Source organism: Sus scrofa, chromosome 17 (assembly GCF_054392235.1).
Source record: "Sus scrofa isolate SSC_HxYL_T2T_F1_AM1 chromosome 17, Sscrofa_HxYL_maternal_Yorkshire_Landrace_v2.0, whole genome shotgun sequence".
NCBI classification, from domain to species: domain Eukaryota; kingdom Metazoa; phylum Chordata; class Mammalia; order Artiodactyla; family Suidae; genus Sus; species Sus scrofa.
Genome location: NC_139399.1, coordinates 18,451,707 through 18,477,806, shown reverse-complemented (window position 1 = coordinate 18,477,806; position 26,100 = coordinate 18,451,707). Strand labels below are relative to the sequence as shown.

Genomic DNA, 26,100 nt, shown 5'->3' with positions numbered 1-26,100 from the left:
AAAGTGTTATTATAGTCTCTTACAGATGTTATCTTTTCTCATCTAGATTGTAAGCAACTGAGGTCAGAGATCTGTATGTACATTTTTTTTGTTCCTTGTGGTACAGAAAAGAAATTTAGTTTTTTATTTTATTTTATTTATTTTTTTATATTTTGTCTTTTTGCCATTTCTTGGGCCGCTCCCGAGGCATATGGAGGTTCCCAGGCTAGGGGTTGAATTGGAGCTGTAGCCGCCGGCCTACACCACAGCCACAGCAATGCGGGATCCGAGCTGCATCTGCAACCTACACCACAGCTCACAGCAACACTGGATCCTTAACCCACTGAGCAAGGCCAGGGATCGAACCTGCAACCTCATGGTTCCCAGTCGGATTCGTTAACCACTGAGCCATGATGGGAACTCCAGAAACTTAGTTTTTAAAAAACCTCTATCTTATTATATCTGACCAGGTAAATGTAGAGAGAGAGGTGACCTGTGAATGTATCCAGGGGAGGAGCTGGATAAGACTGTTTCCATTTCAGTTGGGTAGGTAAGAGCTTAGACATTTGTTCAGGGAAATGTGGGAAGCAGGAAGGTCATTACGTCAGCAGCACCACATACCAGATTCAGTTGGCAAGGATGGTCTCCAGGCATTCCCGTTACTGCTCAGCAGGTAAAGAACCTAGTCTCTCTGAGGATGCAGGTTCGATCCCTAGCCTTGCTCAGTGGGTTAAGAGTGGCATAGGTCACACACGGCTCAGATCTGGCATTGCTGTGGCTGTGGTGTAGGCTGGCAGCTGCAGCTCTGATACTGGGGAACTTCCATAGGCTGCAGGTGCAGGCATAAAAAGAAAAAAATAAAAATAAAATAGGTGTTGCTTCTAAAAATGATGAAAAATAAGAAATTCAAAATATTGAGAGTTCCCGTTGTGGCGCAGTGGTTAACGAATCCAACTAGGAACCATGAGGTTGCGGGTTCGATCCCTGCCCTTGCTCAGTGGGTTAACAATCTCGCGTTGCCATGAGCTGTGGTGTAGGTTGCAGACGCGGCTCGGATCCCAGGTTGCTGTAGCTCTGGTGTAGGCTGGCAGCTATAGCTCTGATTCGGCCCCTAGCCTGGGAACCTCCATATGCCGCGGGAGCGGCCCAAGAAATGGCAAAAAAAAAAAAAAAAAAAAAAGAATGCTTTCCAGCTTCAGAACCACTTTTGAAAAAACTCCTGGTTTCTTTTTAAAGAAAAGAATTTTTCAGAGTAAGGAGACTCTGTTCCTTTTGAGGAAAATTATTTACTTGTTTCCTAAGATTTGATAACCCAAAGAAATCTGAGACCAGTCATTTATTGCACAGAAGAAAACCAGACAGACTACAACGGTATCTATGAAGACAAAGAGGATAAACAGTTCAGTGATTCAGAGGTTTAGGAAGACAGAAGGCCGGTCTGGATGGTTGTAGAATTTACAGAATGATCACCTGGGCCATCAGAGCTAATCCTCTTCTTTTTGTTGGTTTTGGATGCGACAACTCAGGCCTAAGCCTCCGCCTCTCCCTCAGTAGCTGAGTTTTTCTAGCCTGTATTTCCCAGATAATTGATTGAATTCTCCACTTTATTTTCTCTATTTTTTTTTTTTAGTTCCCCAAGTAAGTACCAAAGTATCAAGATAAGTATTTATATACTCATTGGTCAATAACAAGACTTCTCTTTCAAGTTTCCCAATTATGACGCTATTTTCTCCAGGCAAATTACAAAAAGAAGGTGCTTTATCACGGATCTCTGATGAAAGCCTGAATAAAATCCAGGAAGTAGAATCCCCAGTATTTAAAGAGCTACCAGGTGCCAAGGCTAATGACGACAGCACCGTACCCCTCACAGGGTCGGCCGCAGAGCCGCCTGTGACATCGGAAGGCACTGCAGTGGGACACCACCCTCGGGCCACCTACGGTAAGACATCCCCACCCCGGGGGGCTGAGGTTGGCCTGGGGTGGAGGGTGGCCTCTGGGGGCCAGCCAGCCTGCAGGTGGCAGTGAGGTCCCAGTGCACACAAGTGTCCCCCAGGTGACGCTTTGAGAAAACCCAGGGGCTGAAGAGGCATCAGGAGACCCGTCACGGAGCATGCTTTTCCTCCCGGAGCCATTTATATACAGTCTCCCAGCAGGGCCCCAGCCACCCTCTGCACCCCAGCCCCTCACCCACATCTTCCATGTGCGCAAGGTTGGTTTCTCCAGCTTCACACCAACCCATCCTCCTGGAACGTGCAGAGACAAAGCTAACATTGGAACTGGGGAGGTGGTTCCACTAGAGAATCTCAGAAACTATCAGGAGCATCCCGGTGGGGGCGGGGTATGCAGTGGCTCTTTGTCCCACCGCATTTGTGGGCAGTGAAGGGCGGGCATCATTCCCAGCCAGACCGGCCTATCTCCCTGCAAGGGCGCTGGTACCACTCGCCAGGGCTGCCCTCTCCGACTTGGCCAAAGAGAGCAAATGAACTTAGCCCACTGATCTGACAGAAGTGCCTTTGACTGTCCAGACTGGCACCCAAAGTGTGGACCTCATGGAGAACTGGGCTGTGTCCCTCTTGTGTGAAGTTTTTGTAAAATAAGCTCCTTACAAGGAGTCTCCTTCTACTGGTTCCTAGAAAAGGACAGAGTATTACGGTAATTTCTGGAAGACATATTTTAGAACTCAACATCACTTTTTAACTACTACATGACTAGTTTTACGCTTTGTTGTATGTTTCCAAGTTTCCCTTTTTATTTTAACCATCTGGAGTTCCCGTTATGACACAATAGGATGGGTGGTGTCTTTGGAGCACGGGAGCACAGGTTCGATACCCCGCCTGGCATTGTGGGTTCAGGATCTGGCATTGCCGCTGCTGCAGCATGGGTCACAGTTGTGGCTCTAATGATAATAATAACTAGGACGTCCCATCATGGCTCAGTGGTTAACAAGCCTGACTAGTACCCATGAGTTCAATCCCAGGCCTCAAACAGTAGGTTAAGGATCCGGTGTTGTCATGAGCTGTGGTGTAGGTTGCAGATGCGGCTTGGATCTGGCATTGCTGTGGCGCTGGCCAACAGCTATAGCTCCGATTAGATCCCTGGCCTGGGAACCTCCATATGCTGCGGGTGCAGCTTTAAAAAGAGCAAATTATTATTATTATTAACCATATGGCAGGATCTTTTTTTTTGGCTGCTCTGGGGTCATATGTAAGTTCCCTGGCTAGAGCTCAAACTTGCACCATAGCAGCCACTTGAGCTGCTGCAATGACAACACAGGTCCTCAACCACTAGGCCACCAGGGAAATTCCCAAGTTTCCCTTTTTATTTTAAGCATATGGCAAGGCCTTAGTCAGCTTGGGAAGCCTCCCTGGGGGCAAAAGGTAGACGCACCTGTGACCCAGCCACCCAGAGTCCTGTGTGCTGCACTCAGGCTGTCCCCATCCCCGTGCAGGCAGGGCGCTCTCCATGACGCATGGCGCCACCAGGTCACCCGTGTCCAATGGCACCTTTGGCTTCGACGGCTCGGCGCGGGGCGACAGCCATGTGTACCACACGGTGCACAAGGATTCAGGGCTCTATCAGGATCTGCTGCACCGCATCCGCGATGAGCGGCCGGCACCCGACGGGGCCCCACGGCTGCTGCGGCGCAACAACAGCTACACGTGCTACACGGCGGCCATCTGCGGGCTGCCCGGCTTGGCCACGCGCCGCCCCGCGCCCAACGCGCCCGAGGACAGTGAGAAGCTGGTGGCCGATGCTGTGGCCTACTCCCGCCGGCGGCTGCGCTACGACAGCTACTCCAGCTACTGCAACGCCGTGGCCGAGGCCGAGATCGAGGCCGAGGAGGGCGGCGTGGAGGTCAAGCTGGCGGCCCCGCTGGCTGAGGCCGAGCGGCCGCGCGAGGACCCAGCAGATGAGGAGAAGGAGGAGAAGGACACGGCCGAGGTGCACCTGCTCTTCCACTTCCTGCAGGTCCTCACCGCCTGCTTCGGCTCCTTTGCCCACGGTGGCAACGACGTGAGGTCAGTAGCGCCCTCCACTGGGGGCTGCGGGGTGCGTGTTTCGGGGGGGCGGGGAGGGGCTGCAGTGGGAGGGGACGCCCCCTACAGGGCGGGGGAGGGCAGAGGGGGCGGGGAAGGGAAGGGGCCTTGGCGAGGGTGGGGTTGCAGGGCCCCCAGTGCTGGCTCTTGAACCATGGGGGTGTGAACCGCCCAGATCCGCTTGCACTGTATCGCCGACTCACAGATCTGTACATGAACTCAGTGTGGGGAGGTTTGTGTCGGTTTAAAGATGACAGCACACAGAATTGAAGGAGCTAGTGTGTGAGCCCTGATTCTCTCCACACCACCTCCACTGTCCGCCCGGAGTTGAGTCGCCGCTCAGTTCCTTTTGTTCTTGAGGCAGAGAGAGAAGAACCCTCATTTTCTGCTGCACAGGGGGTGGCGCCCTAACTCCCAACTTATGCAAGGGTCAGCTGCGAATAAGTAGCTGGTGAAGTTGGCTAGAAGGTCATGGGCTGTGAGCCCCTGGGGGGTGGCCGTGTTGGCCAGCTCTGCAGCTCAGGCGAGGGGACTCGCTGAGTGAGGCCTGCAGGGGCTGGGGGAGCTGGCGGGAAGAGGGAACTGCAGCTGCAAAGGCCGAGGCAGGAGCGTGCCTGCTGGTGTGTTCCAGGAAGAGCCACCAGCAAGAGCACATCCACCATCAGGTCAGCAGGTTGTGGAAGCTGGGAACGTGTAGCAAAATGTAGAATCTCTACTCTCTGCTTGCTGGCTGGGCAGCTCCAAACTAGTCCCTGATATTTCCCAAAACCTGGGTGTGCCAGTCTGTACCTGGGGTAAAACTATTACCAGCCACATGGGCTTTCTGCAGAGAGTCACTGAGATGCTTTTTTCCCTGGTGGCCAGCTCCACAGGACAGTGGAGAAGCTAGAGGATGAACATCCTTTTCATAGTTTTGAATTTTTTTGGACCGATTTCTCTTTGAGTCTGACAGATCATTGTTTTTGTTGGTGTTGTTTGTTTGTTTGTTTTTTCCCCATACACCTGCAGTGTATGGAAGTTCCCCAGTCAGGGATTGAATCTGAGCTGCAACTGCAGCAACACAGGATCCTTTAACCCACTGCACCAGGCTGGGGATCGAACCTGCCCCTTGGCAGACCCCCAAGCTGCTGCAGTTGGGTTCTTAGCCCACTGAGCCACCGGGAACTCCTCAGCGAGTTGCTTTGGATAATACACTTAGGCCAGTGCTCCTCTCATGATCAGTATCTGTGCATTTTCACTCTTGTTACCATTATCATGCGGGGCTGATGTTTCTGTCCAAATCAGGAAAACATGCCATTGTTGCATTTTTTTATTGCCAGTTAAAAGATTCCATTTTGCGCTGTGGGTTTCCACACACTGTCTACCCACATTTCTGTTCTTTTCAAAAGAAGTCTTCCTGCCAGACAAGAAGCCCGGACATCTTAGGTTCTGCTCAGTGTCGTTTGGGTGTTACCATGTTATTTTATTTGGGGCACCATGTTTCATCTCACTTCTTTCTCATCACAAATTCTTTATTGAAGGCCTGGTACTGGCAAAGTGTTACGAACTGGGTCCCTGACCTTTAGGATTTAAATTCCAGCTAAGGTGATAAGAAATATACACACATGGAAAAGTAACCACCCCAGCATAGCCTTTCAAGGCCAAAGGAAGAGTCTAGGCGAGAGCTCCTACAGGTGACCAGAGTTTCAAGCAGTTATTTGCCATTTGGGGGGGTGGTTTTGAGGCTTTTGAGCTGGGATGTGATCTGATACAAACCAGGTTTTAGAAATAACAGTTTTACAGTGAAGAGGGGAGTTCTTTGTCACAAGAGGTTGTTAAGTTTGGACCAGGCCTTGGTATTGAACCACTGGTACTCTAGTTCCTCCTCAAAACAGTCTTTTGCAGCCATAAGGGGTATCCTTCAAAGACAGGGAATCTGAAGCTCAGAATGAGACTTTCTGGCCCAAGGTCACACAGCTGGAGAGAAGTAGACGTGGGGGCTGGCTCTTTGTGACTCATTCTGCACAGAGTGGAGGGTGGGCTGGCGGCATCAGGAGCCTCGCAAAGCCCACGAGGAGCCCGGCAGTTGTCACTCCATCCTAACGACCATGAAAACCAAACAGACTGAAAAATCAACAACGCTTCTTGGATCCAGAAGGGAGAGGAGAACACAGGACAGACCAGTGCCCTCAAGATTCAAGGGACAGACGGATGCAGGGAGTCCTGGAGGCGAGACACACAGTGGAAGCTGCCATGAGGACTTGGAAATCTGGGATGACAGGGGACCCATGGGAGGAGAGACCCCATGGTGTCTGGAGGTTTAGTCCAGGGGCTCCTGCAGCTCCCCTCGGTGAGTATCGGGGAAGAAGAATCCCCTCCTGCTCCCATCCAGGGAGGGAAAGCATTTGGCAGAACAGGCCTGCCCTTGGGGGAAACCAGTTCAGCAGAGCCCAGCCTGCGGGGAGATGACCACAGTCTCGAGGAGGCGAGGAAGGGAAATGCACTCCACACTGCTCCAGCCTTCCACTTGGGAGAGGGAAACACTCAACTCCAAGCAGCCTGTCCCATGTGAGCTGGAAGGAAAAACTGAGAAGCACTTGTGAAGTCCAGAGTCCAGAGGCACAGACTCACTGAAAGATGGAGACCTCATCAGAGGACCACAGAACTCCTTCTCCATCCCCAGACCCAACTACCATGTCCCTAAGGGCCTGTGTATGGCTGTTCCATCACTAAGGACCTATTTGTAGCCATTCCTTTTACCCAGGACGTCATGTCTGGATAGCAAGAAAAAGTTCCAAGACACACCAAAAGGCAAAAAATATAATTTGAAGAGACACAGCAAACATCTGAACCAGACATGGCAGGAATGTTGAAATCGTTAGACCAGGAACTTAAAACAACTACAACTAAAGTTCAAATGCTGAGGTCATTAATGGATAGAGCAGGCATCCATTAGATGGGCAAGGTGAGCAGAGAGAGGGAAGTCCTAAGAAAGGAGTTCCCGTTGTGGCTTAGTGGTAACAAACCCGACTATTATCTGTGAGGATGCAGGTTCAATCCCTGGCTTTGCTCAGAGGGTTAAGGAACCTGCACTGCTGTGAGGTACAATGTAAAATAGATTTGCCTCGGATCTGGCGTTGCTGTGGCTGCAGTGTAGGCCGGCAGCTGCAGCTCTGATTTGACCCCTAGCCTGGGAACCTCCATATGCCTTGGATGTGGCCCGAAAAAGACAAAAGAATAAGAAATCTTAACAAAGAACCAAGGAGAGGAGTCCCCTTCATGACTCAGTGATTAACGAATCTGACTGGCATCCGCAAGGACTTGGGTCGATCCCTGGCCTTGCTCAGAGTGTTAAGGATCTGGTGTTGCCGTGAGCTCTGGTGTAGGTTGCAGACTCAGCACTGATCTCGAATTGCTATGGCTGTGGTGTAGGCCCAGCAGCTGTAGCCCCCTGGCCTGGGAACCTCCATGTGCCACGGGTGTGGACCTAAAATGACAAAAAGCAAAAAAAAAAAAAAAAGAAAAGAAAAAAACCAAGGAGAAATGCTAGAGGTCAGGGACACTAACAGAAATGAAGGCTGCTTTTGATGGGGTCATTAGTAGACTGGACCCAGCTGGGGAAGGAATCTGAGCTTGAGGATGTCTCAGTAGAATCACTGAAAACCAAAAAGCAGAGGAAACAAAGATCAAAAAAAATACAGAACAGAACATCCAAGGACTATGGGACAATGACAGAAGGTGTTGCATATGCATAGTAAGACCAGAGGGAGAATAAAGAGAGGAAGGAACAAGAAGACTGGCAACTGTAAAGACTGAGAATTTCCCCAAAATTAATGTCAGACATCAACCACAGATCCAAGAAGCTCAGGGAACACCGAGCAGGATCAATACCAAAAAAGTACACTTAGGAGTTCCCGTCATGGCTCAGTGGTTAACAAATCTGACTAGGAACCATGAGGTTGTGGGTTCGATCCCTGGCCTCGCTCAGTGGGTTAAGGATCCAGCGTTGCCGTGAGCTGTGGTATAGGCCGCAGACGTGGCCCAGATCCCATGTTGCTTTGGCTGTGGTGTATGTAGGCTGGCAGCTACAGCTCCTATTGGACCCCTAGCCTGGGAACCTCTATATGCTGAGGGTGTGACCCTAAAAAGACAAAAGACAAAAAAGTAAGAACAGTTAAAACGGTAAATTTTCTGGTTTTTCTACAACCAAAGAAATTACTAAATCATTTTTATCACCCGCGGATGTATGTACAGGCAGGCCACAAATGCAGTAAGATGGGCTGTTCCGGTTTCTGAGACCTCACTGTATGTTGTGTACATACACTGTTTCCATGTATGTGCAGTGCTTGCAGAGTTAACCTTTGTTTGTTTGTGCTTCCCAGTAATGCCATTGGTCCTCTGGTAGCTTTGTGGCTGATTTATGAACAAGGTGCAGTCCTGCAGGAAGCAGCGACTCCTGTCTGGCTGCTGTTTTACGGAGGGGTTGGAATTTGCACAGGCCTCTGGGTTTGGGGCAGAAGAGTGATCCAGACCATGGGGAAAGATCTCACCCCCATCACACCGTCCAGGTATGCAGCGGGGTGGGTGCGTCTGCGTGGGGGGGGGGCGGGCAGGCAGGGGAGTCGGGGGCCCCGGTGCCAGCAGAGCAGACAGTCCTTGCTTGCCATCCTCATCCAGCCCCCACCCACGGTGGCACTGGTGGGAGGGATGGAACTGGAGGGAGAAGCAGGAAGGGAAGAGAAAAAGCAGATACCCCCGCAGCCCCCATTCCACTCCCACTGGTGGGTCTTACCCAGCCTGCGGAATCCTCTGCTCACCAGCTCCACCTGCTGGTTGGAAGCAGCACTCACCCACAGCCCTCTGAGGTCACTCTGCTTCCTGGGGCTCAGGCGGTGGTGCTCCTGCCAGGAGGGTGGGTCTGGAGACTCTCCCACCCGGTTTTCTGTGGTCCTTCTAGTGTGTAGCCCTTAGAGATGAGAGGGGTTGAACAATACATTGGCAAGAGAACTTTCCGAATGGAACTGAGACTCGAAACTACCTGTTTATTGTAAGAACTCTTTTCCCGCTTGAAATTCATTTTGATGAAAGATTCCCTTAGAAGGTTGATTTGAAGAAAAATGAGTAATCTTGGGACAAAATTCACTCTTTTATAGTAAGTACATATTTTTTAAATGAGAACGCAATTTTTCTTGTGTCACTTGAGAAGTGATGAATTGCCCAGCTTTTGCACAGTAGGAATTTCTGACCCACTTCTACTGAGTGTGGTTTTTGAAAACATCCCCGGAAAGCAAGGATATTTAGGGCTGTAATCAGCACGGTGCCAAGTCTTAGTGGGAACTGTTGCCATTGTGCAGCAGTTTCTTGTTCAGTTGATGTCATCTGGCCCTGTCAGCGGTCCACCCACAGAATGTTCTGGTGAGACTTGGGCCCCTGGGGGTCAGCGAGCCCCACAGAGGGCGCCTGTGACGGGTCTCCTGTCTCCCTCCGCAGCGGCTTCACCATTGAGCTGGCCTCGGCGTTCACGGTGGTGATCGCCTCCAACATCGGGCTCCCTGTCAGCACCACGCACTGCAAGGTAGGCGGGGCCAGCGCGTCTTTCTCGGGTCTCCAGGCCCTGCATGTGGCTGTGGGTGGAAAGGTCATTGCAGGGTCTGCTGGGTGGCATCTGCCTCCTCAGGGTCCCTTGGGCCCTTTCCACTCAGGCAGGGTCCCCCCAACTGCAGACTGGCTCCTCCATGGTCACTCCTTCCCTGTCCTGCTTTCCTCATTGGTGTGCTTTGCATTGAAGTCATGAGTCCACCAACTGTGTCTGTAGGCTTGGTGGGGGCACCTGCTGCAGGGGCCAGGGAGTTGACAGGGGGACAGATGTAAACAGAAATCATCTCCATGGAATCATAAGGCTGGGTTGTTTCAGTTCTCTTTTCTTTTCTGTGGTGGTCAAAGGGACTCTAGGGAGTTCCAGTCATGGTGCAGCAGAAACGAATCTGATTCGGATCCATGAGGATGCAGGTTTGATACCTGGCCTTGCTCAGTGGGTTAAGGATCCAGCACTGCCATTGCTGTGAGCTGTGGTGTAGGTCACAAATGCAGCTTGGATCTGGCGTTGCTGTGGCTCTGGTGTAGGCCGGCGGCTACGGCAGTGATTAGACCCCGAGCCTGGGAACCTCCATATGTGGCGCAAGCGGCCCTAGAAAAGACAAAAAGACAAAAAAAGGGGGGGGAGGAATAGACTCTTTGAGGCTCAGGGAGTTAGCCAAGGCCCCCCAGGGTGGGCCAGACTGGAACTGGGGTCTGATTACCAGGGCTGCCCAGCATCTGGAGGGAATTCTAAAGTATCTCCAGTGGGCCTCCTGTATACACACACACCCGCTGCAGATTTTCCAAGGTTCATTCATTCATATTATTCAAGAAATACTTACTTGTTCCTGCTATGTGTGAGGCACTGTTCTGGGCACCAGTGGTAGCACAGCAGCCAAGACAGAGTCGGCCATCTCCATTTACACACAGTTTAAAAACTCCAGACTAGTGTGTGTGTAAACAAGCACCGCTGAAAGTGAAAGGCTTATACAAAGGAATGGAACAATGCATTTGCAGCAACATGGATGGACCTAGAGATGATCATACCAAGCGATGACAGAGAAAGACAAATACCATATGATATGACTTATATGTGGAATCTAGAAAATAACACAGATGAATTTATTTATAAAACAGAAACAGATTCACAGTCACAGACAACAGACTTAGAGTTACCAAAGGGGAAGAGGGGGAGGGATGAATTAGGAGTATGGAATTAACAGATACACACTACTGTATATAAAATAGATAAACAAGGACCAACTGTATATATAGCACAGGGAACTATATTCAGTATCTTGTAATAACCTAAAATGGAAAAGAATCTGAAACAACTAGATATATATATATATATATATATAACTGAATCCCTTTGCTGTGCACCTGAAACTAACACAAATTGTAACTCAGCTATACTTCAGTAATAAATACGTAGATACAAATAGGACCACTAGCCTCTCTAGGCTTCAGCTCTAATCTGGAGGATGAAAGGGCTGCCTAGACTATTTGTAATAATCGGTTTTATATAGGGAGTTCGAGTCGTGGCTCAGTGGTTAACGAATCCGACTAGGAACCATGAGGTTGTGGGTTCTATCCCTGGCCTTGCTCAGTGGGTTAAGGATCCGGCGTTGCCGTGAGCTGTGGTGTAGGTTGCAGATGCGGCTCGGATCCTGCGTTGCTGTGGCTCTGGCGTAGGCTGGCGGCTACAGCTCCAACTGGACCCCTAGCCTGGGAACCTCCATGTGCGGGGGGAGGCGGCCCTAGAAAAGGCAAAAAGACAAAAGAAAAAAAAATAGGTTTTATATATTTCACAATATTTTATGATTTCTAAGAATTTAACTGCCTATCTGAAACTAATATAAGTCAGCTCTACTCCAATAAAGAAAAAAACAGAAAAAATATGAAAGGCTTAGTGCTTCAAATATATTTCACTGGGCAGTGTTTCCAGGAGTGTTTTGAATGACCAGCTGACAGAGCTGGGCTCTGTAGTGGGAGAATCACTGGAAAGAGGGTTTGTTGTTGTTGCTGCCGCTTTCCTATTTTTTCCCTTTTTACTACAACATATAGAAAAGAACCAATTCCCATACATTTTTATTGTAAAAGTCACCTCCACTGATGGAGCTTAGACAGAGTACCAGGCTCTGTGTTGAATGCCATTTAATCCCCATAGCAACCCTGTGATTTTGGTGCTGTTACTCCCAGTTTACAGATGAGAAAAACTGAGGCTTCCAGAGTTAGGTCACTTTCCTAGGATCATATATTTAGTGTGATGGAGCCAGGATTCAAACCTACATCTCACACCCTGTACCTCCTCATTTCATCCTAGTCATCATAACCGTGGCAGCAAACCACAAGTGTTCTCTGCTGGGCACCGTTGCCAGTGCACCATCAGTATGAACTCATTTAATCTTCCTAAGAGCCTTCAGGATGAACACTACTACCCATTTTTACCAGTGAGGAAACTGAACCAGTGAGGAAACTGAAGCACAGAGAGGTTAAGTAACTTGCCCGAGATCACACAGCTAGGGAGGGAGGGGTTGGTGAGGCCCAGAGCCAGGCTCTCCCGCACTCTGTCAATGCACCTCCTACCTTTCATTCATTGTTATTTTTCTAATTTCAGTTATTTAAAAATTACAGAAGTAGCAGTTCCCACTGTGGCGCAAATGGGTTAAGGATCCAACATTGCCAGCAGCTGTGGCATAGGTCACAGGTCCTGCTTAGATTTGATCCCTGACCTGGGAATTTCCGTATGTGGCCAAAAAAAATAATTACAGAAGCAACACATGTTCACTGAAATGTTTCAGACAAGACAAAGCCACATGTCTTAGCCCACCTCATCTTCAGCACACTGTGACCTGGGGGAGCAGAGAGGAAACCGCATCACTAAATATATTCCTTCCTGGAGTTCCCATTGTGGCGCAGCAGAAATGAACCCGACTAGTATCCATCAAGATTCAGGTTCAGTCCCCACCCTTGCTCAGCAGGTCGGGGATCTGGGTTTGCCGTGAGCTCTGGTGTAGGTTGCAGACGCAGCTTGGAACCCGCCTTGCTGTGGCTGTGGTGTAGGCCAGCAGCTACAGCTCTCATTGGACCATTAGCCGGGGAACCTCCATATGCCACAGGTATGGCCCTAAAAAAAAAGGAAATGTATTTCTTCCCAGGGAAATGGCTTTGACCTTCTTCTCTGTGGGTAGAAGTGGCCATAGTTGCTTTACAGTGTTGGGTCAGTCTCTGCTGTACAACAAAGTGACTCATCCTTTTTGTAGATGCTCTTTTCCATCATGGTCTATCCCAGGAGACTGGATACAGTTCTCTGTTCTGTACAGCAGGACCTCACTGCTTCGCCATTCTAAATGGAATAGTTTGCATCCACTAACCCAGACTCCCTGTCCATCCTACCCACTCCCTCCTTCAGGATATTTTTTAAATGCTCCCTATGACTAATAATCCCTCTCAGGGAATATTATTTTTAAAGCCTCAATATAAGCTACATGAGTAAATGTATTAAACATGAAATTATTTCTGAGAGAGAAACTGGAAATGGTTAAACAAATTAAGGTACATTTACGAGTGTATGTGCCATTTTACCTGATAATCATAAAGGCTGTGAGCACTATGGGAAAATGCTCGTAATATAATGTTAATTCTCTCGAAGGAAATTGTAGTGTACCCTACTGTTTACAAATAAAGGAAAATGTAAATATGACAGTAGTGTTTTCTGGGTAATTGTCCACCCTTCCTATTACATAAACTTGCTATAACAGGGTTATATTATCTTTTTGTTTTGAAGGGAAGTGTTTTAGGACAGGAACTTGAGCCCATTGTTTATGGGGAGCCCAGCACAGCTGAAGTGCCCTGAAGCAGGATAATGACAGGAGAGTTTCATCTCAGAAACTAATGTTAGTGGGACTTCCCTGGTAGCGCAGAGGGCTTCTGCGTTGTCACTGCTGTGGGCTGGGCTCAGTCCCTGGCCTGGGAACTTCCACAGGCCCCAGCTGCAGCCAGAAAAATAATAATAATGTCAAGTACTAGATTTTATTTTATTCTCTTGGCCCCAGAAAAGACCCCAGTTGCTATTTGAATGTTGTTGGCCAGTGCTGACTTCACTGAGTCATCAGAGAAAAGCCCGTTTCATGGAGATCTTCAAGGGCCACCTCACAGCGGCCAAGACCCCTTCTTGGGGTCTCTGAGCTTCACCAGAACCTGAGATGTGAGATGTTTCAGGCTTTATACTTTTGTTGCTTTGTGTTTTTTTAATCTTACTGTATGATTTACAGTGTTGTCTTAGTTTCAGGTGTACAGCACAGTGATTCAGATATACATAGACATATATCAGTTCTTTTTCAGATTCTTTCCCCATGTAGGTTATGGCAGAATACTGAGTAGAGTTCCCTGTGCTCTACAGGAGGACCTTGTTGGTTATGTCTTATATATAGTAGTGTGTATACATTAATATGCTTTTTACTTTATGATTTCCATTTTCAGATGTTTAAAGTTGTGGGGATTTTATCTTCCTTTGTTACTTTTCAACAAATCATAAAATGAACTGCAAGTGTTTAGAAAAATATTTGAATCGGTGTTAACATTCTGATTGCGAGTTATTTTTATCATTTTGTGAGGCATGATTGACAACCATTTAGATCCAGTAGTACTCAATGTTCTGTTTGATTATATTTTTTTAAATCAGCTGAAAGACAAGGACTACAGGGTAGGCGGAGATAGTGGAGAAAAAAAATCAAGAGGCCCCAGTTCTTGCCCTCTGCTGCCATGATTTGCGGGCTCCTCGTGCCCCTAAACTCTTCAGTGATGTTTTATCCTCTGCAAGATGAGCAGCATGGATGGATTACAGATCGCGGCGGCCTCCAGCTCCAGCATTCGATGACGCTGTTGCTGTAAGAGAAGGCTGCATCAGTGCAGTTTCATTCCGTTACTGCCAGCAGGTTCACTTCTGTAGTAGGCGGTATCCTGCCTAGGGTGCATTTAAGACAGGGGCATTCAGCACTAGTCCAGAGTGCAGAGGAATGGAAAACATTTCACTGGCTACGTTCCCACTCGGGCGGAACAGAATACAGGTGGAAAAGTGCATCAGAACTGTGTTTTGGAGTTCCCATGATGGTGCAGCGGAAACAGATCCGACTAGGAACCATGAGGTTGCGGGTTTGATCCCTGGCCTGGCTCAGTGGATTAAGGATCCGGTGTTGCTGTGAGCTATGGTGTAGGCTGGCAGCTGTGGCTCTGATTTGTCCTCTAGCCTGGGAACCTCCATATGCCAAAGGAGCAGCCCTAAAGAGAAAAAAAAAAAAACAAAAAAAACTGTGTTCTGAATAGAATAATCCTAAAATAATTACACCTAAAATCTAAAAATACTTTAAAAGCTTTCAGCGAGTTTAGGGGGAAGAATTGGTCATTCTGTACTGGGGCTTATTTCTGGGTTAGCACTGGTTGAATGCAGGTCTTGTGTCTCACCTTGCAACGTGTGGGCCTCTGTTGACTCTGAGCCGCTCATGCTTCTGCAGGTGGGCTCCGTGGTGGCCGTGGGCTGGATCCGCTCGCGGAAGGCCGTGGACTGGCGCCTCTTCCGGAACATCTTCGTGGCTTGGTTCGTGACCGTGCCCGTGGCGGGGCTGTTCAGTGCTGCTATCATGGCCCTCCTCATGTACGGGATCCTCCCGTTCGTGTGAGGGTCTGCGGTGGGTGCCGGGAGGCGTGTGCCCGCCCTCACACACGCACCTCCCGTGCAGGATGTCCCACACCACACTACTGTCACCCAGGCGTGGCGTCACCCTCCAGCTCACTTAACTACTGTACATAACAGTGTGCATTAAATTGGTATCGTGGTGATGTAACATGGTGCGGTTACTTATATATTAAATATATATTGTATACATATGATGATAGGTAGTCTTATTAGTTCAAACGTAGTCCAAATGGGAGTGGAGATACTTGCCTAGAATTCAATAGTCAGCAAATCTCTGTACATACTGGTTTCTGTGGCCGATTTTAAGAACCTTTTAAAAGAAAAGTGTGGATTGGAAAATGGCCTTTTTCCCACTTACTATACGGTAACATAAGTGAGGTGCGGGATGGGCGGTACACATTGGGGACGGTGTGCGTATGTCCGTATGCTCTTGAATATACTGGAACAGGAGTTCACAAGTGCTTTCACTGAAGAATTTGTTCATATACTGTGTATGGATTCTGTAATATACCATAATGGCTTCTGTAAATACTTAAAACTGTAATTTTTTAATGGTGTGCTTCCCTTATACTTTTTTGATCAGAGAATTTTGGAAAGTACCAAAGAAGTGGGGGAATAGTTTGCCAGTATTATATTTTCATATTGTTTGTCTCCCCTTCTCACTGACCCTACCGTTAACCTGGGATGTAGCAAGACCACCATGCTCCCACCTGCCCTGGAGCAGGGTGTGTGGCGAGGCACCAGCCCCCCACCCCATCACGTCCCCCGACCCCCACCACTGCTGCCGCGTGCCAGATCCTGGCCCTGCGTTGTTGTCGGTGTAGAGACTGTACAGGCGCAAGGATGCGTGATCAAGCACTACATGTCAAGTCCAGTTTAGATGTTCGTCCCTCTTCTCCCCTGAAGCCTGAAGAATGGAGCTCCAGCCTCAAACACTGAGGCATGTGCTTGACATTCTAGAAACTCAGGGGTGGGGAGGGGTGAACTGTTTGTTAGGCAACACACTGGATCTGAGGCCTTTACTGAGCTGAACATCCTGACGCTCTACTGTCGTCTCATTGGATTCTTCTTTTTTGATAGCGGGAGGAAGTATGACTAATGCTAGAGCCTGAAACTATGGAAATGCTGCTAAAATTTTTATATTGACAAACATTTTCTCGGTACTTCATTGTGATTTTTCATTAATCAACCACATTAAATTTATAATAAAAAAATGCCCCTCAAAAGTTTGCCTCCGAAGTCTTTTTCTAAACACCTAAATATAATGCCTTTCTTTGATTTAGAGTTTCCACAAAAATAAAAGCTCTACAATTTGTTTGTTTACTTCTATTTTTCAAATGCCTTTTCCCCCTTATTTTACTACTGTTACACATTTGGACAGAAAATACTTGAGCGACAAAAAGGAAAGAATGACCCACACGGCCCGGAGTCCCGAAATCCCTGCTGTTCACGCACACGCTGGCCCTTCGGTGATGAGCTGCCTGCCACGAGGGCTTGTCCCGATGGGACCTTTTAAAGGCACCATCACACTATGTGCTCAGCCTTCCCAGGTCACTCTTAAGTCAGCCAGACTCAGTGGGGTGAGCTGGCGGCCCACACGTCCAGGGCTGAGCATCCGGCAGGAACGCATAATCCGTCTCTCCTTGGCTTAAGCAGCCAGAACACAACACAGTGAGAATACAGCTCCTTGGAGCATCCGGAGCTTCAGAAGGAAATTCCTCCAGCCTCTGGGCAGGGGCCATGTGCTCCTTCTGCCAGAGCTGGGAAGGTTAAGAGGGCTGGCCAGGTGTAAAGGAACCTCTCCACAAAGAAATTTGCCCTCTCTGATTTTGAAGATGGCAAACAGTATGACACAGTGCTGGTTTGCAAGCTGTGTCCTAGGGAAAGGGCCACCACCTCAGCCCTGGCAGCCAGGGTGACAGAGGCCTAGGAGGTGAAGTGGGGCAAAGGTCACACTCATTGTGGGCCCTTAACGACTGTCCAGGGTCACTTCAAGACTAAAGACACAGACTGAAGTGAGGGGATGGAGAGTCATTCCATACAAACGGAAACAGATAGAAAGCCAGACAAGGCAGTAATAAAAAAAAGTAATTAATTAATTAATTTAAAAAAAAAAGAAAACCAGACAAGGGAATACTTAGTCCAGTCAAAACATAGTTTAAAACAGACTGTAGCGGAGTTCCCGTCGTGGTGCAGTGGTTAACGAATCTGACTAGGAACCATGAGGTTGCGGGTTTGGTCCCTGGCCTTGCTCAGTGGGTTAAGGGTCCGGCATTGCCGTGAGCTGTGGTGTAGGTTGCAGACGCGGCTCGGATCCTGCGTTGCTGTGGCTCTGGTGTAGGCCGGTGGCTATGGCTCCAATTGGACCCCTAGCCTGGGAATCTCCATTTGCCATGGAAGCAGCCCTAGAAAAGGCAAAAAGACAAAAAACAAACAAACAAAAAAATAATTGTAAATATAGATGTACCCAGCACGGGAGACCTGTATACATAGTGCAACAAATATTAACAGACACAAAGGGAGAAACAGTCGGTCACAATATTAGTGGGGAATTTAACACCTAACTTATATCAATTGACAGATCATCCAGACAGAAAATCAACCCAGAAACTTCAGGCCTGTCTATCCACTGCCCTTTACATAGATATATATACACACACATATGCATACATACATATATATATATATATGACATTGTATCCCAAAGTAGCTTAATAACATTTTCAAGTACACATGTAACAATCTCCAGGGTAGACCACAGAGGCCCAAGTCAATCCATGGTAAGTTTAGGAAAACTGAAATCAGTCAAGCATCTTTTCCAATCGCAACACTATGAGATTAGTCAATGATTATGCAATGTGCAGACAGCCATGACAGCTGCCCCCTCCCCACCTCAGTTATCTGATGGGATGACCTCCCTTCCCCTCCCCACGAGGGCAGAGGCGGGGGCCCCTCGGAGGGAAGAGGACACTGGTAGACAGTCCTTTGAGTTAATCAGCTTCTTCCTCTAAAAATGCAAACACTCCTCGGACAAGGGACCCTCCTGGGAACCAGGCATCACTCTGCTGTGCAAGAGACAGGGAAGAGGGCCTGGGGACCATCTGCACACCACACAGGCTGCAAAGAGCTCATGCTCTCGGCTCAGGGTTCTTAAACTTCACTCTGCCTTCCCAAAAGGACTGACCCTCTCAGCAAATATGTAAGCACATTTATTCATTTTCAAAATCAGTCCTCCTGGTCGCCTCAGAATGAGCTGCACAATATAAACTGAAAGCAGTTCAGTCCCTCAGAAAATGAAACATAAGATCAATGAGGTGGTTTAAGCACACGGGGTAGGAGAAGGAGCCTTTGGAGACGACACGGTGTTCACTGAGCCTTAGACAAAGCTGTGTCCATTCTGCTTACCCGAGGGAGGCCATCCTTGCCCACTGCCCCCAAGTGCTCCTAGATGATGGCACCAGGGCTAGGACTCCTCGCTGGGAGGCAGCGTGGTGCAAGGGGCCTGGCCCAGGACAGGACTCCATGAGCAAGTCTGTTCACCTTCCTTCTTGGACTGGTCATTACCCACTACCTCACTTTTTAAGGAGAAGTCCCCTCAGGAGAACTGTGCTGAGCACAGAATTAAGTCAGATAATGAAGGAAAGGAACAAAATAAGCCAGTTAGATGAACAAGGTGAAAGAGCTGGAGACTGAGGAAACTGGAGACTAGGTTCTCTGCATGCCTGGTGAGACCTGTAGAATGTGGGGAAATGTAGCCCTGTTCTTGGATTAACTGTCACCTTCTTAATAAATACCTTTGCAGCACATGATCCTTTATTATTGAAAAGACCCTGAAACATATTTCAGGAAAAGGGGAAAAAATCACCTATACTCCGTCATCTCACCACCATCCATTTTGAAACGCTGCTCTTTGAAACCTGGAGCTGGCCAGGTACTGGGGCAACTCAAGCACAGCATGAGAACAAGTTTAGCAGCCAAATGGTAACAGGACGGGAGCAGCCCCAGGATTTTGACAGTGTCTCAGCTTCGTCCCGGTCGGCACTGGTCAGACCATGTCCACAACTGTGGTGTCTAGAAAAGGGACTGTGTCCTGGGCCAGAGAAGGAACGTGAGAGGTGACTAAGACCTTGGAAAGGAAGCCCAGGAAGGAGGTGAGGTTTAATCTGCCTGCTTTTGTTTAGGAAACATAAGGAATTAAATCTGACTTTAAGCCAGTGTTTCGGGCTCAACAAAGGTGATCAGCTGTTGGCTAGAACAGGAACTTGACCAGAGCCAGAGTGATGGGGAGATTTCTGGCTTTGACACTTAGAGGTTAAATCCAACCTGGAATGTAGATTCCAAGCTATGAGTTGGGAGGTGCTGGGGAAGGGAGGGAGGAGCTCAAAGGGAAGGAGATAGACTGACTCAAGGGCAGAAGGCACCAACCCCACAGCTGGGCCATCATCTTCCACTGGCAGCAGCAACAGCAGCACCCAGTGGTGGCAAATGTAATTGCAGCTGTGACCCTATTTGCAGATCCTTTTTAAACTGCAGCAGTGAAGTCACCTCCCAGAATGTTAAGGGTAAACATAATTCAGAGAATCACTAGAAATGTCAGGAGTTATCTGTGCTGCCGTGATGGCCACAGGGAACTAGGAGTGCCTGCCGAAGGACAACTTCAATCCATTCACAAAAATCCCAAATAGGCCTGTCTGCCGGCTGGCTCCATCCATTCATCAGTAAACGTCCACTGTGCACCCATCACATGCCATGTGCTGGTCTGGCCACAGGAGGCAGGAAGACAAAAAGACTGCCGTCCAGGGTGGCTGCTGCCACCATGAGGGTGTTTCCAGAGGGCAGGGCCCTGGGGAAGGGAAGCTTCCCCAAAGAGGCAGAAACTCGGCAGAGACCCCAGCCAGGGCACTGGTGCTGTAGGGAAACAGCGTATCTGCAGGTGCCCGCAGACCAGCTGAGAAGAGGTGTCCATTCACAGGCCACAGACAGGAAAGGTCTGAGGTCAGGAGATCAGCTGTGGGTGTGGTGAGCCATCCAGGAAGGTGGGAGCAGTGGGGGGCAAGGGATGAGAACTATACACTAACTTACACCAACCCTGGGAGGTGTGGACACGTCTCCGAGGTGGACCAGCCAGCTCTCCAGGGGGAGGGAGGGACAGCTAAGCTTAAATGCACACACTATGCACTAACGTCTCTGAGTGACTTGTCTCTCTGTCCTTCTGCTTTCCATTCCCTCCACCCGAGGGAAAGAGAGCATCTGACTGGTATGTTGAGAATGAGCCGGACTTGCTGGAATCACCTCCATAGAGCGCAGGCACACCTTCCCCTCTGTGCCACCCCAGCCAGGCAGTGGGGAGGCCCGGGCGGCCAACACTGCTGCCACTCTCGCCCTGAGCAAAGTGTCAAGTAGCCTTCACAGTGGTTTATTTTTTTATTTTTATTTTTCTGTCTTTCTTTTTAGGGCTGCACCCATGGCATGTTCCCAGGCTAGGGTTCCAATTGGAGCTGTAGCTGCCAGCCTGTGCCAGGGCCACAGCAACACAGGATTGGAGCCGTGTCTACAACCTACACCACAGCCCACAGCAACACCAGATCCTTAACCCACTGAGTGAGGCCAGGGATCGAACCTGCATCCGCATAGATGCCAGTCAGGTTCGTTAACTGCTGAGCCACAACTGTAACTCCACTTTCACAGTGGTTTAGAAGAAGCTACCTTGTCCTAACCCACAACTGATTTAAAACCAGAGTGAGTGAGGAGTTCCCTGGTGGCTCAGCTGGTTGAGGATCCGGCATTGTCACTGCTATGGTTGGTTCGATCCCAGGCCTGGGAACTTCCACATGCTGTAGGCGTGGCCAAAAAAACAACAAAGCAGAGTGAGTTAGAACTGGCTATCACCAGACCACCCTTACTCGGAGAAGGACCTTACCCTTCAGTCTGAGGGCAAGCCCTGTGCATGAAAGCTCCACACTAACATGACCATAGGCTTAGAGGACCACCAAGGTGGAGGACAGAACCTGAATATCTCACATGCAAGTGGAGGGCAAAGGGGTGCTGTTTATAAGGGGAACAAGCAGAGGGAAGCTATCAAAGAGCACACATGGCGCGCCCATCGGAACCTTGGTGTTAGAGGGTCTTACAGGGAGGGCTCCCTGCGCAGAATCCACAGCCTCCGTGCATGTGCACGTTGCTAACACTGGGGCCCAGAAACAGCTCTGGCTCTTTCTCAGGGCTCCTCTGTCCAAAGTTCTAGGAGCTGAGCCTGGTCAAAAGGGCCATGAGCCTCCATGCACAGACACTTAGTAACGAAATGAAACTGTAGGCCATCTACTGCCCTCTGCCCCTGAAGTGGTGGAGCTCTGACTACGATGAGGGATTAGCAACGCATGGTGTCTTGGAGAGGTAACTAATATCTAAAATATGGTGTATAAATTTAATCTCAGTACAAAATTTAATAAAAGCCTCCTTGTCACAATCCACACCAATACTCTGATCAAGCTCTCTGTCCGGGTAACTTTCTTAAGGTGTTTCCTGCCCCAGCCAATGGCTGGGCCTTGCCAACCTGGACCACAGACGCACTCACCACCGCCAGACACACTCTTGCTGCAGCCGCAGGGGCTCTCTGCATTTCCCACAATAATATTAATTAGAAGACCCTGCCTCTAATTACAGAAATAAGAAATTCACTTTAGAAAACCAGAAAAAATTATAATAAAGGATAAAACAAAACTTACTTAATTGTGGTTCAGCAGTAACAAATCCATGAGGATGCAGGTTCAATCCCTGGCCTTGCTCAGTGGGTTAAGGATCCAGCGTTGCCATGAGCTGTGGTGTAGGTCACAGATGCGTCTCAGATCTGGTGTTGCTGTGGCTGTGGTGTAGGCTGGTAGCTATAGCTCCGATTGGACCCCCAGCCTGGGAACCTCCATATGCCATGGGTGTGGCCCTAAAAAGACAAACAAACAAAAAACTTAAGATTCCACCTTCCCAAGATAATGAACATTAATATTTGGAGCATTTTCTCCTATATATGCATAAACATTTTTAAAAAATAAAATTGGAATTAGTATTTTTACTTCGTTTTTTCTATTTAACATTATAAACAATCCTAGATGAGTATGATTCTTCAAAAATACTGTTGATGGCTGAACAATATTCCACTTAATGGATAAACATGCCATCCGTCCCCTACTACTGCACATGTGAAGCGCTATCAATTTGTCTCTACTATAAAGAACATGGCAGTGAGCAACCCCATACAGAACTGTGTGCATCTCTGATGTCTTCCTTAAGCCAAATTCCCAGGAGTGGAGTCACTGAATCAAAGAACCCACTGACATCAAATGCATCTATACCAGAATGTTCATTCTCTGCTCCCAGGCTGCAGAGAAGACCAAGTAAGTTACCTTGAGAGTAAGGCTCAAAAGGCAAGACTGAGGATCCTGGCGGTGTCCTGAAAGAATCAATTTTAAAAATTAAACAAGATCAGGAGTTCCTGCTGTGGTGCCATGGGATTGGCGGCATCTCTGCAGCACCAGAACGCAGGTTTTATCCCCAGCCTGGCACAGCGGGTTAAGGATCCACTGTTGCTACAGATATGGTATAGGTTGCGACTGTGGCTCAGATCTGATCCCTAGTCCAGGAACTCCACATGCCAGGGGGTGGCCGAAAAAGAAAGAAAAAAAAATTTAGATAAGAGTGGTAAAAAATTAATACCTGAGTGGTATCAGGAGTTATAAAGCTAAACTGGAGAGAAGGGGGAGGAGGGACAGGGGCAGTGAAATGCTCGAGTGCATTTTTGGGGAGTGCATTTTATGGGGAGTTCGTTTTATGGAGAGTTCCTGAGAACTTCCGCATGAGAAGCCACAACCAAGTCCTCTGTCCAGGACCCCTGGCGTGGTTTCCTCCCCTGCACGACCACACTCCAAGACTCTAGCAGTCACTGCTGGGAGGGGTAGGCCAATTGCATCACAAGTGACCAGCACAGGGCCTGGCACAGAAGCTCAGGAAATGTGCTTTCTTTTGGCTAAAACATAATGATGAGGGTACCTAGAAGTGGCCCAGCCATGATTTAGTAAAACTGCTGAAAAGGCTGAACTTCGAGTCTCTACATTCATGTCTGGATCACTGAAGTAGCAACACAAAATTTGGCTCTTTACCTCTGCAAGAACAAGTCACTTAAAAGGGACAGGATTGCACAAGTAAGGAAAACACATCGACTTAGAGCAAGCTCCATCCCTTCCACTTCAGGCCTCATCAGACAAGTAACAAATTACCTGGGGGAGCATCTTGTCCTCATGCCCCCAACCCCCACCATCTTTATCCCCTGCCCGATACCAGCAGGCTGAAGACACACCCACCACCACACACCTCACTCACGTCAGCCTTTGGCGCCCACTTCAGCCACCAAGGGCCTCCCAGTGCAGCTGTCAGCCCAGCTCGGGCTGCAGTTCCCCAATGAGACACAGGCATCAACGACATGGAACCAGTTTGCTCTTCACCCCTCACTGCCTTTGCCTTTTGTTACGTTTTATCTCCTGAAATGATGGTCCAACCCACAAAAACAGTAAGAAAACAAAACAAAACAAACTGGTATCATGTGCCTGTATCACAGGTATTTTCTGACATAAGTAGTGGCTGGAATTTGGATTCTAGCAAGAGACTCTCTGGAGGTAGTACAGGGAAATACCTGCAGCAATGAGGTTTTCCAAAAGCTACCATGTCTAGTTGTTTTTAAGGGGACTCATTTGGAAATTGAGCAAGTAATATGAACAGGCAAATCAGAGAATTATTAATGATCAGTAAACATATGAAAACAGTTCCATCTCTCTGGCCATTAGGGAAATGCAATTAAAACAAGGTATCAGGGGTTCCCATCATGGCTCAGCTGTAATGAACTTGACTAGTATCCATGAGGATGCCGGTTCAATCCCTGGCCTCACTCAGTGGGTCGGGGATCGGGCATGGCCATGAGCTGTGGTGTAGGTCCCAGACTCAGCTCAGATCCCTCAATGCTGTGCCTGTAGTGTAGGCTGGGAGCTACATCTCCAACTGGACCCCCAGCCTGGGAACCTCCATATGCCATGGGTGCGGCCCTAAAAAAAAAACAAAACAACAAAAATACAAGGTATAATTTTTCACTTATAAAACTAGTAAAAATAAAGTCTAATAACATTCAGTATTTTTGCGGATGTGGGGAAATGGGCACTCTTCACCACCACTGGCAGATACAATCTGGTACAAAATATCTGAAGGGTGATTTTGTAATACTTACCAGATGTGTGAGCCCTTTGAAAAACATGGTTACCTAAGAGGACAGTTTGGAGGGGGGTGGGTGGACTGGGGACTTGGGATGGAAATGTTCTAAAATTAGGTTGTGATGATGGTCATGCAACTATAAATATAATAAAATTCACTGGCAAAAAAACGGTGCATGCCCTGTGACTCAGCAACCTCACTTCTAGAAACTGTTTCTGGAGACCTGTATTGTCAACAGCTACTTCTGTACATGTGGCTACTTAATTTTAAGACAAATTAAAATGAAACAGAATTAAAAACTGAGTTCTTCCACTAATCCTACACTTCAGGTGCTCAATAGCCACAGGTGGCTAGTGGCTGCCACATGGGACAGTGCACATGTCAGTGGTTTCCACCACGACAGAAAGTTTTACTGGGCAGTGCTGCCAAGGGGAATACTCACGGAAGTGGACAAACATATTCACTGAGGCACTGCTTGTAAAGCAAACTGAATGCAGCAAAAAGGGGACTAAATATATGTCACATTAACACAAAAGTATAAAAATAAAAAATTTAAGGTTGAGTTCCCACCATGACTCAGTGGGTTAAGGACCCAACACAGTGTCTGTGAGGATACAGGTTTGATCCCTGGCCTTGCTTAGTGGTTTAAGGATCCAATATTGCCACAAGCTGTAGTAAAGGTCACAGATGCAGCTCAGATCTGGTGTTGCTGTGGCTGTGGCATAGGCTGGCAGCTGCAGCTCCAATTCAACTCCTAGCCTGGGAACTTCCATATGTCGCAGATGCGGCTGTAAAAAGAAAAAAATACATATGAGGCATATCTAAACAAATAATCAGGAAGAGGACTCTGCTATGTTAACTTTAAAAGTATTCTGCAAAACAAGGTAAGTGTTTTGACATTTTATATAAATAGGTATTTATGTACTCACTAAAGATAGTGGAAAATATCTGCTAAGATACATGTCAAACTATCAGTGGCAGTGGAACAAAAAGGGATAGGAGGAATGGCAATTTTCACATTTACATCTACACTGACTGAATTTGCTGCAACCGGCATGTATTCTGGGGGAAAAAAAAAAAAAAGATTTTCAAAAGGAGTTCTACTTTTAGAAAGATGATTTACCAGTAAACCCTGAATACATCAGTCTACTTATTTCTTTTCTAAACTGGAATTTCCCTCCTTTGGTTATCCTTTTCCTAGACCTCATAATCAAAAGCATTTTCTTAAGGCCCACCCTCCAGAGCCGTGACCCTCCTGCCAGCCTTTCCCGGCCGTGCTCCCCAAGCTGTACTCTCTCCTTTGCCATCTTTTTAACCACACACACACCCTCACGCCTCCTCAGCAGCTGCACAGGACTACCAGTGGGATATACTCTCTCACACTGCAAAAGGTAGCAAGAACCTCAAGAGACATGCTTCTGCCCAGCAGGACAGACTCTGTGTTTCACTCCTGCCCGGCTGCAGAATGGCAGCAGGAGGGAGGTAAACAAGAGCGGTGGGCATGGGCAGCAGCACTGGCGTTTCAGACACAAACCCCAACTGTGAGAGGGTTTTTCAAAACAAAAGCAATCACACCAAATA

At 48.2% G+C, this 26,100-nt stretch overlaps 1 protein-coding gene across 21 annotated transcripts in view; it reads left to right on the top strand.

Moving 5' to 3' along the window:
• SLC20A2 (solute carrier family 20 member 2) overlaps positions 1–16,496 on the top strand; it is a 116,000-nt gene extending 99,504 nt beyond the window's left edge. For all 21 annotated transcript variants that reach the window (XM_085004380.1, XM_085004381.1, XM_085004384.1 and 18 more), the window contains 5 exons: positions 1,715–1,918; positions 3,428–3,998; positions 8,378–8,563; positions 9,486–9,570; positions 15,089–16,496. In XM_085004380.1, coding sequence (XP_084860506.1) covers positions 1,715–1,918; positions 3,428–3,998; positions 8,378–8,563; positions 9,486–9,570; positions 15,089–15,253 — 1,211 coding nt within the window. In that variant the 3' untranslated portion in view covers positions 15,254–16,496. The remainder of the gene's footprint in view (positions 1–1,714; positions 1,919–3,427; positions 3,999–8,377; positions 8,564–9,485; positions 9,571–15,088) is intronic.
• The last annotated feature ends 9,604 nt before the right edge of the window (positions 16,497–26,100 follow it).